This window comes from Vombatus ursinus, unplaced genomic scaffold (genome assembly GCF_900497805.2).
Source record: "Vombatus ursinus unplaced genomic scaffold, bare-nosed wombat genome assembly UNPS02014789.1, whole genome shotgun sequence".
In the NCBI taxonomy this organism is placed as follows: Eukaryota; Metazoa; Chordata; class Mammalia; order Diprotodontia; family Vombatidae; genus Vombatus; species Vombatus ursinus.
In genome coordinates, this window is record NW_020954567.1 from 8,467,128 (window position 1) to 8,483,047 (window position 15,920).

The window sequence follows — 15,920 nt, forward strand, 5'->3', positions numbered from 1 at the left end:
TTAGATTCATGCAAGGCTATATAATGTTTTCAATAACCTGTTATCTGGCCTCCTGAACTTTCTCAGAAGACAGATCTCAGAGTTAAAGATCATATAGTCTAGAAACCTAGCACCTCCATTCTAAATATCTTTCCCCACAAGTAGAAAGAAGACAGGAGGACAGAGCCTATCTTATAAGCCACCTTGAATACAGGGGAAGTGGGGAGGGAGAAGGGAGAGACAGGGGCACAGAAAACCTTGATGTAGTCTGGGTTCATTTGTAATAAGAAAGCTCAGGACCAGGAGTAATCAGCATGAATTTGGTGGGAGATGAAAGGCTTCCTAGTGAGAAGGGAACAGAGAACAGCAAGTAAAGAAGACAAGCATAGGTTGGTGAAAAGAATTCAGTATAAGCTGTCTAAAGCAGGGCAGCGACCAGAGAATCAGCAGAGCAAAGCTCTTACCAAAATGGGCAGTGAAATGGACAACGGGTGACCCTTATACCTGGGACGGAAAGAAGATAGAATGCGGCAGCTAACAGACTTCTGAGAGCCAAGCATAAGAACCTGGGCCAGGAAAACCTGGGCCAGGAAAAGACTGGACTCACATAAAAGGCAGCAATGGAATAGGGGAGAAGAAACTGAACTTGAAGTCCTGGGTTCAAATATTGGCTCTTCTACCTGTGCAACCTTGGGCAAATCACTTTCTTTCTCTGATCACAAATTTCTTCTACCTCTAAATTCTCTGGCCCATGACAGGCATTGGGCTATGTAGGGAGCACTGGGGCAAGAGTGAAATGGTGTGGCTTCTAGTCCTGGCTCTGTCCCTACTACAATGATCTAACCTGGGACAAGTCATTTTATTCATCTGTTGGGGACTCAAGTTTCTTCATCTGTAAAATGGGGGTTCAGATTTGATGATCTCCAAGATCTCCAAAATATTTTCATTCTGTGACCATATGAAGCTACCTAGGCCCAGGACTTTCCTCCTTCTTTGAGAGAGCTCTAACTATGAGGAAAATCTTCCTGGAAACCTGTTTCTGCAAACTCACTGCTCCAAGTTATATCCTCTTGGATCCAGTAGGCCTCAGTTTCCTTTTCCATATAACAGTCCTTCAACGTTCTTGAAAAGAGCAGTTGTGTCCATCTTAAGTCTTCTTTAGACTAACATCCCCCATTCCTAATCTCCGTCCCCTCCAAATGATACACTGATGGCATGGTTTCCTGCACTCTAATCACCCTGCACACCCTCATTCTCCCTAACTCCATCTCCCCAACATCTCTGAAAAGGAAGGCCAAATCAGGATCATTCTAATGACTCATGAGGGGAAATAAGGTGGTGCCAAAATTATATCTGTTTAAATGATGATCAAAACTGGACACATTTAGAAGAGTGGCTCAAGCTCCCTGAAGTATTATTTCATTTCCTAAATATGCCCTATTTTAACTTAATTATTTGAGTCTGGACTGTGCTAGTTTTCCGAATGTTTTAATTCCCTCTGCGGGATACAGAGAGGCACATAAAAAATGTGTTCTAAATCTGTTTTCAAGAGAACATACTCAGTAACTGAATCATTAAAATAAGGACCAGAGGGAAGCAAAGCTCAATCCCAGGAGAAGGGACTCCAGGCACCAATACTTAGAGGGAAACTCTTTCTTCATGCCCAAAGTAGCCGTGTGGATCACCCTTACAGAGTCAGCTCTGACCCCCTTGGCAATGGGGGAACCCTTCACTTTAACCAAGATTCCAAAGGAAACTTTGAAGCTAGAGCTCTTAAAGTGATGTAAAACAAAAACAAAAACCCATGCGGCCAATGGTACCCAAATAGGTGAAGGTAACAGGAGGAAAAAAAACCAATCCTATCGATATTATGTATCGATGGTGGAAAGGAAATGACTACTTGGCATTACTTCCATGTCTTAGACCTAGGAAAAATATTGGATTTCAGGGGTCAGGGGGTGGGGGGGGCATTCATCACTGAAGATGCTTAACAATGATTTTCACTTTTTTCCTTTACTTGGTACATTTTATTAGTACTTTGGAGAACTGCTTAGGTTCACTATATTTTCAATTTTAAAATTTAAGACTTTTTTCTTAAATCACTATTTGGTTTATAAACACCTTTGGGCCTATTAAACTGTTTTTCAAAATTTGGTAACACAACACAATCCCTAGAAATAAACCCAAACTGGAGAGATAATTGCCATCCCTGCCTTCTTCTACATTAGGGATGTGGTGCTCCAACTAGATAAAGTGGGGTTGGCTTCACTGACTGTTTTACTTATTAACACTTTTGTTTTTCTTGCCTAATTTTATCCATAAAAAACATTGGCAGGTATAGCGGATGGATCTGTGATTTCACTAGTACAAGCAGGGGACCCCTAGGTGAGAAAACACCTACCAATACAGGTGAACACCTTCTTTGCAATTTGGTCCTAAGAGAGGGGTCCAGGGCACCCAGAAGGCAAGGGTCTGAGCCCAGGCCTTCGAGATTCCCAGGCCAGAGCTTCCTCCACTACATCACTGTGCATCTCTCCTGGTAGAACAACTCGAGGGCTGATATTTGGATTCTTTAAGAATTATTCATTTATTACCTGCTATTGAGCTTCCTTCCCTGCCTATTGACAACCAGCACATCTAACTCTTAGGTATTTTATAGGAAGTACCACAAGAGAACACACAAGAGTAAGAACTATTCTCCACGGTCCCTTCCAACTCTCAGACCCTATCAGGTTTCAATATTTTCAAATTCTGATCCTCCAACCACATTTAGCACCTAGGTAACTGGATAGTATAATGGAGAGAGAGAGCTGGGTCTACAGTCAGGAAGACTTGAATTCAAATGTGACTCAGACACTTACTAGCTGTATGATCCTGGACAAGTCACTTAACCTCTGTTTGCCTCAGTTTCCTCAAATGTAAAATGAGACGATAATAACACCTACCTCCTAGGGTTGTTGCAGGGGTCAAATAAGATAATATTTCTAAAGTACTTTAAGTATAGCAGGTGCTGAACAAATGCTTATTGACTTCCTTCCCCCTTTCTTGAGTCCCTCCTCCCTAAATGTTTTCTTGGCCAAAGCCTTGGTATTAACTCAGTTCTAGTCACATGGCTCTGTAGCTGGCTGGCCAGAACTGACCTTTAAAGACTTCAGGCCCTTATGAGGTGTTTCTTATTTGTGCCCTAATTATCTTCAAAGACTAACCTGGTTTCTTACCCTGAACCTACATTCCCAGGTGGGTCAGCCCCCAGTACTCTGAATGGCTGTGCTAACTAAGCCAACAGTAATATTCATGGGCCGACAGATATTGGACGCTTTTTTTTTTAAACTAGTTCTTAGACAGTGATCCAATCATTTCCTTACCTCAAAGTCATGAGGGACTAGCCCTGCTTAGGCGTCTCTCCCCAGGGGGAAATCCTCCAAACTACATTTTATTGCTGTCATTATGTGTAATAACATTGCACACATTCACAAACATGCCCTGTCCTACCATAATTGAGCAGGATTATTTCACCCAAGGTAAATTTAGAACAGGAGTAATAAATTAAACGTCAAAATGTTGTTTAACAGCTTGAGGTTAATCTGGAGGGAGATCTCTAACTGACATTGCTCTGTCCTTGGCCCTGTTTACCAAAGGGCAAATAAATTAATAAAAACTTATTAATGACTTGAATGAAGACTTTAATGATGTACTTTTCAAATCTGTGGGTAACAGAGATGATGGCTAACACAATGGATAATACATTTGGGATCTAAAAAGGTCTTATAAGCCTGAGGCAACGGACCAACTCTAATAAAATGAAATTTGATGGGGGAAAAAATGTAATATTATAGGTCACTGCCTTATAATGATACAAAATCTAGATTTGGAAGGCATCTTATAGGTCATCTAGTCCCAACCACCTCATTTTACAGATGAGGAAACTGAGGCTTGGGGAGGGTAACACAAGTAAAAGTTGGGAATCGAGTTCCACACTAAAGTTTAAAAAAAAAAGAAAGTCAGCTACACAAACATGGAATTAGAGTAATGATTTAACATTAATTCATATGAAAGATACTTCAGTGTTTAAATTGCCTATAAGCCTAATATGATCCAACAATATGATAGCACTAGTAAAAGAAAAAAGGTAAACATTCTTGGGCTGCATCAATAGAAGCAAAGTATACATAGTCCTACATACACTGGTCAAATCCCATCTGGGGTGGGGTCAGTTATGGGCACACTGACAAAATGGAAGGAGGACAATTAGGATGGGGAAGGGTCTTGAAATCTGTTCACAAGAGTAATGATGGTGGGGACTGAGGATGTTTAGACTCAAAAAAAGACTTGACGGGGACAGATGAGGGAGGAAAAAATGGTTGCCACCACCACCGTCAAATATTTGAAACCCTCAACCCCCAAGAAGAATCAGTCTAATACTACGTAGCTCCAGAGGGAGGAACGAGGGCCGGGGCAGAAGTTACACAGACAGATTTCAGCTCAATATAGAGAATTCTCTAATTGTCAGAGCTTTCTAAAAATGGAATGGGCTGCCTTGAAAGGTAGCGAGCTCTCCACTTGAAAAAGTGTTAAGGTAGAAACTAGTAAATAGGAATATTGTAGGTTATTTCTAGAAGATCTGCCAAAGTGTCCTCCAACCCTAAAAAATCTATGACTCTGGGAGAAGATACAACTTAAAGGAAGCAGACACAGTTCTACAAAGTGCCTAAGTTGGGATACTCTGTGAAAAGAGGAACCCCCTCTTCCATACAACCAACCTCAATACAAACTTATGGACCCTAAAAAATAGGCCTTTCTGAAAAGAACCCACAAGTACTAAGCCTCTGGTAAGAGTTTTAATTTCTTCTGCCCACAGTGGCAGGGGAAGGGGAAGGGTCTTGCTTACTCGGACTTTGCCCCTCGATCACAATCCCTGCCCCACCCACCCATCTCCTTTTCCTCTTCATTGTTGGGGGGAATTGAGTTCAAATCCAGCCTCAGACATTTACTAGCTGTGTGACCCTGGGCAAGTCACTCACCACTATTTGCCTCAGTTCCTCATCTGTAAAATGTGCTGGAGAAGGAAACGGCAAACTGCTCTGCCAAGAAAACCTCCAATACAGGTCACAGAGTCAGACACAACTAAAACAACTCAACAATAACAACAAATCACTCAGCAAAGATAAACCCACTACTTGAGTTACGAAAGGGAACTAAGTCAATTCCCAGGTTTTGCCTTCTTAAAATGGCACCATCCCCTTTGCGCCCTTAGAGACTAGCAACACTGGAGGGGCTGTCTGCTCCTCTCACTTACCACAGGCCTCGTCCGAAGCCTGGGCCGAGAGCTGAAGGGCAGATCAAACTGTGTTCAGGAGAATCCTAATGCCCAGAGAAAGAATGCAGCCAAGAGGTCAGGAAGGCCAGCGGAGCATTCCTCCCCACAACCAAAGGCCAAGGAACAGATTTGGGGAGGAAAGCACATACATCATGCAGGTTTCTTCAAATGACAACCTGGCCATCAGCTTTGGAAATACATAGAAGGGATGTTCCAAATGTCATAGCACAGGTTTATGCTACTAAAGTGTGTGTGTGTGTGTGTATACATATGTATGTATACATACACACGCATATATTTATGTTATATATGTATATGCACATATAGGTATGTATGCATACATGTATATAGCACACATATCTGTGTATATGACGGGCTGCTTGGGTGCTTATGCTTGTACTTGGACCCCAATTTCTCCTTAGTCTCAGAAACACTGTCTCTGATAACCACTCCCCAGGCCAAGGACACTGTGACTAGCAATTACTCATGCATGGGGCCCAGCAAGACCCTCATCTCTCTCCCTGGTGCAGCTACACAAAGCAGGGTGAGAGAGTGCTGGGCTGCTCAGGCCCCAGCCCTCAGATCATGTCTCTGGAAGCCTCCCAATTCCTTAGTAAGTTCCTGTCTTGTGAGAAAGCTTTCCCTTGTTTAAGCTGGAGCAGAGCATTCTCTCATCAAGACAGAGGGAGAGGGATTCCTTGCCCAGCCCAAGGAATTTTGTCCTTGGCTGGCCCAAGGACTCTTCCTCCTGCCAGACTCCATAGATCCATACCTCTGTCATCTCCCTCCCTGGCTGGTATACTCCCTGTACTTTCCCATCCATAGCTCCTAAAGACACCTGGACCTTTAGATTACCTCATCAGTGTCCCTGGCATTCCTTTCCCATGCCCTTTTCCATATAAACCCTAGCTCCATCCTCAGTCTCTTGCAGGTTCCTTAAGAATCCTTGCCTGCTGAAAAGCATAACAATAAATCTTTGCCACCTTGACTTAAAGAATGCTTGAGCCTGTGAATTCATTCCAGATGACCCCACCCAGTACTCCAGTCTTTGAGGGGTCTCAACCTCTGAGACCACAACATTTATGGCGCCCAACATAGGGCTTGTCTGAAGTCGCAGGCCTTCTTCGAATCAAGGTAAGCCTCCCCTTCCTCCCGCCCTATAGTTGGGTCGCCCCAAAGCACCTAGGAAGGCTTGCTGGGGCTTTGGGTCGAGCCTGCAACAGGCTCTCGCAAATTTCCCTCTTGACAAGGGACACCTTGTTGGGAACTTCTGCAGGTTTTTTCTCCCTCACCAGGATGCTGGTCGAGGCGAGTAGACTACAGAAGCAAGTCCTTTTTTTTTTTTCCCCAGGCTTACAGGCAAAGAGGATGGGCCAATCTCCCTCTACACCTCGAGATTTGTCCCAAGGTTATCTTTTACAGAACTGGAGAAAACTCAGTCTCCAAGACCTTAAGGAAAATTTTGCCTGGTCTCCACACGATCTGGAGAACCATGAAAAAAAAAAATTGTCTGGTTTGTGCAGAGGATTTCTGACAAGTCTTTCTGAGCTTTTGGAATCTCCCTGTCATTACCAAGTATCTGTTCTGTGTTTGTCTGTGTGGTGTGAGTGAGTGTCCGTGTGTAATCTGACACCCTTTGCAGCCAGGTAGCAAGAGTTGCATCCCAAGGCTACAGCTGGACTCTGGAATGCCACTTTCTTTCTCTCCCCTTCTCCCTCCCTGATTACAGCAGTCTCAGAGGAGCGAGTGGATGGGAGAGAGAAAGAGAGAAAAATAAAAATTATTTAGGTTATATAATTGGTAAAAGGCAAGTCAAGAAGGATCCTTGAAGTGTCAGGTCAGAATTAGAAAGAAATAAGATATGTGCAGTCTTAAAGGGACTTTAATCAAAGTCCATCAGGAGGAAAGGCAAGACAGTTTAAGCATGTAGGAATGAGAGAAGTATGAGTAAAAAGAAAAGCATAATCTATTTGCATGAACAGTGTGAACAGAGGGTTTGAGAGTAAAAAGTTTGGAAACTTTTGAAGAATTGTTGGGAAAAAAAATTCTCTCTCTCTCTACATTCTAACTCTGGCCAAGTTTTGAATGTGGAGGGAAAGACAAGAAAGAAAAGGGGAACCTTTTCCCCTCGGATCCAAAAGAGAGGTAGCACTTAATCTTTTCTGCCTCACATAAAAGAGAAATGTTTTTGTGTACCGGAACACAACCAAAAGACAATTTAATTCATTCTGGTAATATTTTATACTGTTTGGCACTAAGGTAAATTGGGAAAATGTATGGATCTGAAATTTGTTAACTGGGTAACATTAAGCAAGTTACCTCAGTTTATCTCACATGATTGGAAGATGCCTAACACAATGCCTGGCAGAGGGCAGACACTAAAAATGTTAACTACTATTATTATCAGTTCCTTAATTAGATGTGACCAGTATGCAATGTCAATGGTGAAGAGATGCCCGATTTTTTATGTAAGGAAATTTGGAAATGCATTCAACAGAACTGGAGTCACCTGATTGGTAATGTATTTGTTTCAAGTTTTAAACACATATATTGTTTCAAATTGGTAAACTTTTGTATTATGTCAATCAGCTTTCATAATTTGGATGTTATTAAAGTGTGAACTGAAAGAAACTAAAGGATAGTGGAAAAACTGTGTAAAATCAGTTATATTACTTTGTCAGCCTTACTAGCCCTGTATTATAATGTTTGATAACTGCTATTTAGAAAACCAGGTATTTCCACCTTTACCTGTAATTAAAGAAGGGGTTATAGCTAAAACAACTTGACTATCACTTATGAAAGTTATAAGATTGTTAACTAAGTTATTTGAAGTTACTGTCTTAATGTTAAAACCTAGAATTGTTAATTGACCACTGTGTGAAAAGGAGAAGTTGGGTAAAAGCCTTATCCAGCTTGGTTCTGCCCATTCAAAACAGTCCTCTTTGGGATATGGGGGTCAGCAGGCAGGGGCACTAGGATCAGCCCCTCCCTCGGGCACATGGCAATTCCCCTTATTTTGTAAACTTGCCAACGTCCCTGGAAACCATCTGTGTGGGCAAGGTCATCTGCCCTGAGAAAAGAACTTATTTGGGTTATGGAGCTCCTGAACAATGAACTTGGCTTGCTGAGATTTTGCAAGTGTATAGAAATGATTTCTAATGATTGGCTTATATACTAGGACAAGTTTAAATTTGAGAAGGAAAGATGTTAAGTGAAATCTCTTATGCATGTGAGTCCTGGTCAATCTTTATTACTTATTGCAACTCCATGAGAGTAAATTAACTGTATCTGGCTTTAAGCTGTGATTAGTGAAACTTGCTGTTTTAAGGTAAAAGGCTCTTGGGACTATAACTAATTTTGTTTTGAGTTTGAATTTGGGTATAGTTGCCTGCATTAAATCAGTATCTGAGAGAAATGTCACAAGCTACTCAGAGGGAATGTGATCTTGTACTGTTAATAGGTGGAGGTCTGTATCTGGGAAAAAGTCATGAGGACAATCTTAGCCTCAATCTAGGATGGGATCCTCCTGGCTCAGTTTCCCCATTGTGTTCCTTTGAGAAGGAATATTTCCCACCTGACTATTCCTGAGTGTGGCTATGATGTGAAATTGATACTGCCTGATTGGAGAACTGTAACTCTTATCTGAATTCAAACAGAGCTAAGGATATTCTATCTTGTCATATTTGGTATGTCACATGTCCCTGCCTTTTCCTTTTATAGTAGATTTCTCTGATCAGAGCAAGAGGTTAGTAAAAGACATGAGCACAATGTAAGTATGTGAGATCTTGCTGTTTTGATCTGAATTTGTAGTCATCCCATGGCCCAAGTAAGAGTAAAATTAGTGTTTGAATTTATCATACGTAAAAGGTTCAATTTCTGAAGTCTAATTAGAGAAAGGATAAACAAACTTGTGTAACAAGATTGTGTATCTATTCAGTTATGAGGTTAAAGTTAGGAACCTCTTGTTTAAAACAGTTTTTGCAAGAAGCCCCCTCCCTAATGTAACCAATCAGAGGTCTTTGCCACCCCTTTTGTACTGACCACTCTTTTATGGGAAAATTTTTCTATCTCCACACCCTGTTTCTCAACAGGGAATTATTCCCTTGCTTGGGAAACAAGCTCTACAGCCACTGTACAGGTAAAGACCCCTGTCAGGGGAGGGATTGTAAATGTCTCTGCTGGTCTCTTGACTTGAACCACCTGTAAGGATGCCTACAGTGATGACTGTCCCCAGAACTTTACCTCTCCCAACAGTACTACCTGTTCTGAGGGAACACTCCCTAGTTGCACCTATGACCAAATCCCTCCTGCCACTCTCCTAGCAGGCTCTCCCTATTTAACTTTCTCTTCCCAGTTGACACACAATGCTATAGCCCCCTTCCAGCTATAACACTCTTGTTGATCTTTTGAAAATTTCTGTCTTACTTGGAATATTGGCATGTAATCATACTGATCCATGGGGCATCCATGCTCAGTACCTTTTACAAACAGGCCCCATCTGTACCCCTAAGGAATACTCCTTCCTTTGTGGGATGGTGGGCCAGGAAGTGAGGATTCTGGGGAAGTAAAGCAAAATGCCACTACTTGGCAGGACCCCAGGATGTTGTTCTAGCCACCCAGTGTTTAACACCTTATAAGGATTTTGGTGTGTGCTCCCTTGGATTTTTGGCACCACCTCTGACCATTTTCAGTATTACTAAACCCAGTACCTCCACCCTAACAAGAGTGAAGCATGGATTCTGGAACAATGTTCTCTGGTACCTTAAAAAGGGAACAGAGTATCTCATGCCTCGGTATGGACATTTACAACAAGAGTTCATTCTTTCACACCTAACAGGGACCACCCAGTAATTAGCAAATTACACAGCTTATAGCCTCCAGGACATTCAATAACCTCTGGATTCCCTGGCAAATACGGTTCTGGATAATCAGATAGCTTTGGATTATCTACTTGCTTAGTGGAGGTGTCTGTGCCCTGATCAACACCTTCTGCTGTATGCATATTAACAACTCTCAACAGGTGGAGCTCCGTACCAAACGTATACTAGAACAAGCTAATTGGATGTGACACATCCAAGAAAACCCTAGTATACCAGGGTCATCCTCTTCTTGGGGATCCTGGATTCTCTCTATGTTAACTCCTATTCTTGTCCCACTCCTGATCATATTCCTTTTACTTCTTTTTGGCCCTTGTCTGCTTAATCTTCTTGTCAGATTTGTCTCATCTAGGCTCAGTGCCCTCCACTTCCAGATGACCTCTCAGGCTGTGTACCAACCTCTGTCTGAGACCACAACCCATCACCCGTTGGACCTGGCATTGGCCAAGTTCTGGACACTGCCTAGAGAACTGACCCCTTGAACAGAGGGACTCTGGGAGGCAGGGACAGCCGCCCAATTCCAGCAGGAAGCAGTTTCAGAAGCTGAGACCTTCGTCCCTCACCCCAAAAGATTTTGGGTCCCATCTGTTTAAGGGGGGAATGATGGAGTGCTTGTGCTTGTACTTGGACCCCAATTTCTCCTTAGTCTCAGAAACATTGTCTCTGATAACCACTCCCCAGGCCAAGGACACTGTGACTAGCAATTACTCATGCATGGGGCCCAGCAAGACCCTTATCTCTCTCCCTGGTGCTGGGTGAGAGAGTGCTGGGCTGCTCAGGCCCCAGCCCTCAGATCATATCTCTGAAAGCCTCTCAATTCCTTAGTAAGTTCCTGTCTTGTGAGAAAGCTTTCCCTTGTTTAAGCTGGAGCAGAGCATTCTCTCATCAAGACAGAGGGAGAGGGGTGCCTTGCCCAGCCCAAGGAGTTTTGTCCTTGGCTGGCCCAAGGACTCTTCCTCCTGCCAGACTCCACAGATCCATACTTCTGTCATCTCCCTCCCTGTACTTTCCCATCCATAGCTCCCAAAGACACCTGGACCTTTAGATTACCTCATCAGTGTCCCTGGCATTCCTTTCCCATGCCCTTTTCCATATAAACCCTAGCTCCATCCTCAGTCTCTTGCAGGTTCCTTAAGAATCCTTGCCTGCTGAAAAGCATAACAATAAATCTTTGCCACTTTGACTTAAAGAATGCTTGAGCCTGTGAATTCATTCCAGATGCCCACATCCAGTACTCCAGTCTTTTGAGGGGTCTCAACCTCTCAGACTGCAACATATATACATACATATATAGCCCATCCCACTCTATTAAAGAGGAAGACTCCGATCTAGATGTGAGAATAATGCTTAATTTGGAGGTCAGAGGACTTGGGTTCAAATCCTATCTTAGGCAAATTCCTTCATTTCTCTAAGTCTCCATTTCTTCCTCTATAAAATGAGGGGACTGGACCAGAAGAACTCTTAAGTTCCCTCCAATTCTAAGTCTATGTGCCATGAGACACTGGCCAAGTCATGTGCTGATTATCTGATAATGCTACATTGCACAGGTATGGTGGTCCCCCCCCAATCAGAATGGGAGTTCCTTGAGAACAGGGCAGTCTTATTTATCTAACTATAACCCAAGCACTTAGCACATAGTAAGTGCTTAATAAAAACTCCATTCATTCATCTCCTAGGGTCGATTTCCTCACCAAGACTCTATCATTATTCAGTACAATGCTCTCCTTTCCCCCTGATGTTTTACAGGTGAAGAAACTGAAGTCTAGAGATCAGGTGACCTTCCCAAGGTCATAAGCTACTTAACAGCAGAGCCAAACCAGAACTCACGTTTCTGGCCTCTAGTCTAAGTATTTTTTTCCTTTCTTGGTCCTCTAATTCTATGATTCTTAACCAAGTACTATATTGTAATTCTGTTCCTTTATAATCACATATTACAAACCTCTGTGACAGAGCCCAACACCCCACTATTTATTTATTCGTTTGTCTTTTTAAAGTACACCTAATAAGTAAATATGGTACTGTTTATTTAAACAAGAGTAATTTATAACCATGTTATGCTAATTACTTATTAGTTCCTCTCAACATTTCAAATCACAGAATCTCAGGAAGTTGGAAGGGACCTCAGACATGATCAGTGCAACTCAGATTTAAACAAGGATTCCTTCCTAACATGCCCAATAATTTAAAAATCCACTATTTAAAACGTAACCTTTCTATGAGACTCACATTTTGCTCAAGTCCTTGCACCTACAAATTATCTGCATTCCAAACACAGCTCAAGCTGGAAGTCTTTGTCCCTAGTACAATGTCTGATTTATCTCCCACCATTATCTTCCTCACCTTTGGCCCCAACCTTTAACTCTACACCACCAACAGAAGCAAGGTCTCAATTTCATTGGTCACTCAAACCCCTGTCAATCTGACTGCAGCTGTTCACAGCCCAGTCATCAGGGTGCGTTTCAGCATGATCGTCACGAGCTGATGATCCTGGACGAACCACTTCACCCGGCCTTACCCCTAAGCACCCTCCCAGTGCTAACATGCTCACTAGATGTGAGTCACTCCAGGGCTGCTGGGCAGGCATCAGACAACTGCAGCTGGAGTCTGAACCGGCAGCAGCGGGCCAGTGAAAACAGAGGCAAGTCCAAGGCAAGGGGAGGGTCCAGCTCACGGCCCTGGGCTACCTTGTTGTGATGAGTCCCCGAGCAGGACCTCCGCTCCTCCACAGCCCAGAGAAATGACAAGAGGTGTGCTTTACAGCAGGTAAATGCAGTCCAATTAAATAGGTGCAATGGAAATGGGCTTATTTCCCAGCTCTGAACAAGGAAAGCTGAACAGCTGGAGATGCTGATAACCTTCTCAGTCACTCCACTGGCTATGCAGCTTTGTCATTTCATTAAATACTCCACATTTGCAAAGATCGTCATGGAGTACAATCGGAGAGAGGAAAAACATTTCCCTTCTCCCCAGGCCTCATCCAGAAAATGTGCAGTAAACAAACCCAAGCTATTTTGTTTGTTCACTCAATCTGCCCCTTATGATTATACCATTTATGTCAATTCTGACACCGGCGGCAGGCAGTGCTACAGGTCACATACCTTTCCCTTTTCTGGGGAGCAGACTTTTATAGTAGGATGATTCTTTTGGCAGCTCTGAGGGAGGAATAGAGGAAGAATATGACAGAGATTAAGGAAGCAGACTTGAAAGCATCTGGCAAATGGATGAATGTGTAGGGTGACAGAGAGGAGAAAGGAAGAGGGAGAGAGGAACAGAGAGAGATGGAAAACAGGGTGGGGGTACAAACATTTATTAAGCACCTACTATGTGCCAGGCACCGTGCTAAACATTTGACAAATATTGTCTCATGAGAGGCCTTAAAGATGACCTAAACTTTCAAACCTGGGGAAATGGGGGTAGTGTCCACAGAAACTGGGATTTAGCCCGTAAGAGGTCACTGGTGACCTTGGAGAAGACAGTTACTGGCCAACGATGCGAGCCGGGTGGTGAGAGATTAAAGAGAACAAATGGAGGGAGGAAGCGGCTACGACTTTTCTAAAAGTTTAGCAGTGAAGCAGAGGAGTGATTTAGGACGCCTGGAGGGGCTGACGGGAAGTGTTTAAGGGTTCTACAAGAAGGAAACGACTGGGCCTGATCAGAGGGGCTTCCTAACTTTTCCCCCAGGAAGTGAGGTAAAAAGTGAAAGGCGGGCAAATGTGTATGATTATTTACAAAATCAGAAAGGAAAAAATGCTAAAAACAATGTCTTCAGCCTTGCTTTTCTCAGAAGATGGAAGTCTCCCACATATTCACCCTGAAAACACAGGCACCACCTACCGGCTCTTCTGAAGAAGGCTCCTCCATATTCAAAGGGATCTTGGATTCCGCATCCTCCCACCCAGGAGGACAGTTGGAAGCGGTGGTGTCCCTGATGTCACCATTTGGGGCTGTGGCGCCCTTCACTCGTCGGCAGGTGGAACCAACATGGTGGAAGAAGAGGCTTTTCTGCGGCATGGGCAGAAACCAGGCCAGTGCAAAAGCCACGGACACACAGGCCAAGGAGATGACGTTCAAGCTGAACAGTGGCCAGTGCGCTGCAGAGGCCAAGGTCTGGCCCAGGACAGAACCCACTGTGAAGCCCACAAGGGCGGCGCTTCTGCAGTAGCTAGTGACTTTCTGGTACATGCCCAGGTCCACCACACTGTAGACATAGGAGTAGTAGGCGATCTCCGCAGCTGTGGCGATGCCATAGAAGAATTCCAGAAACTGCATGGCCAGCAGTCCTTGGGCATAAAGGAGCATGAACCAGGTGACAATAAGGCTGAGTCCCTGCAGCAGGATGACAGGCTTGTAGCGGAGGTAGTCTGTGGCAAGAAATACAGGAAACAGCAGCACCAAATAGGAATAGGTCCAGACTGGGTAAATTTCATTGAAGACCTGGTAGGAGAATGATAAGAAATCCTAATTGTCACTCTACGACCTCGGTTATTCATACTTAAGTCAATGCCCTCAGGGATCCATGCTGTTCTCTTTTTTTTTAATCCTTATTAATACCTTATGTTTTTACGATCACCTTAATTTCCAGACATATCCTTCTGCCCTTCCTCTACTTGATGCCATCCCTTGCAACAAAAATTAGAAGAGAAAAAGACCCCCAAAAAGGTAGCTTGCAAAACTAACCAACATATTAACTAGGTCTGCTAGTATATACAATATTCCATACCCAATCCCCCACCTCGGCAAAAGAGGAAGGAAAGCTTTTTTTGAGAACTCTCTTCTTTGGGGTTAAGCCTGGGGATCCATGATTTGTAGTGTGAGTACTCTCTCCTCCCCCAATATACTGCAGTCTCGTACAATATGGCAGAGGTGACTTTTGAGGGCTGATATAGCAAATGAATTCAGAGGCAGCTAGATGGGGCAGTAGATACAGTGCTGGGCCTGGAGTCAGGAAAAATCAAGTTCAAATCTGGCCTTGGATTCCTACTAGCTGTATGACCCCAAGGCGAGTCACTTAAACTCTCTCTGACTCAGTTTCTTCAACTTTAACAATGGGGGATAACAATAACACCTGCATCACAGGGTAGTCATGAAAATCAAATGAGATATTTGTAAAAGTGCTTGGCACTGTGACTGCCATGCAGTAGGTGCTTAACAAATGCTTTCAAAAAAGAAGGTCTCCCTAAGGTCAACCTGATGACCAACCCTCTTCAAACTGGTGATGGGGTAGTTTGTGAAGGGCAGACATAACTGCCCGTCATCAAGCCTTTCTAGCTTGGGAGAACCTGTCAAAGTTTGTGTTCCACTGGTACAATCTTTGAGAGCCCCAGGTTCACCTTCACGAAAGAATAAGGCATCAAGGGGCAGCTCAATGGCGTAGTGGATAGAGCACTGGCCCTGGATTCAGGAGGACCTGAGTTCAAATCCGGCCTCAGACATATAACACTTACTAGCTGTGTGACCCTGGGCAAGTCACTTAACCCCACTGCCTAACCAAAAAAAAAAAAAAAAACCAAAACAAACAAACAAAAAAAAAAGAATAAGGCATCAAAGGGAAACTTCATTGTCAGACTGGTACAGTAAAAAGACCTTTGCATTAAAGTCAGAGGACCTAGTTCAAATCGTGTCCCTGGTACTAACTAGCTATATGACCTTGTCCAAGTGACTTAACTTCTCTAAGCTTCAGTTTTCTCATCTGTAAAATAAGGAGGTAGGACTAGATGGGTTTTAAGATCTTCTAACACTAAATATGT

The 15,920-nt window shown here is 43.3% G+C and overlaps 1 protein-coding gene across 2 annotated transcripts in view; it reads right to left on the reverse strand.

The window, feature by feature from the left end:
- SLC19A2 (solute carrier family 19 member 2) overlaps positions 1–15,920 on the reverse strand; it is a 41,661-nt gene that overhangs the window by 17,853 nt on the left and 7,888 nt on the right. For both annotated transcript variants that reach the window (XM_027868610.1, XM_027868609.1), the window contains exon 2: positions 14,008–14,607. In XM_027868610.1, the coding sequence (XP_027724411.1) occupies positions 14,008–14,607 (600 nt within the window). The remainder of the gene's footprint in view (positions 1–14,007; positions 14,608–15,920) is intronic.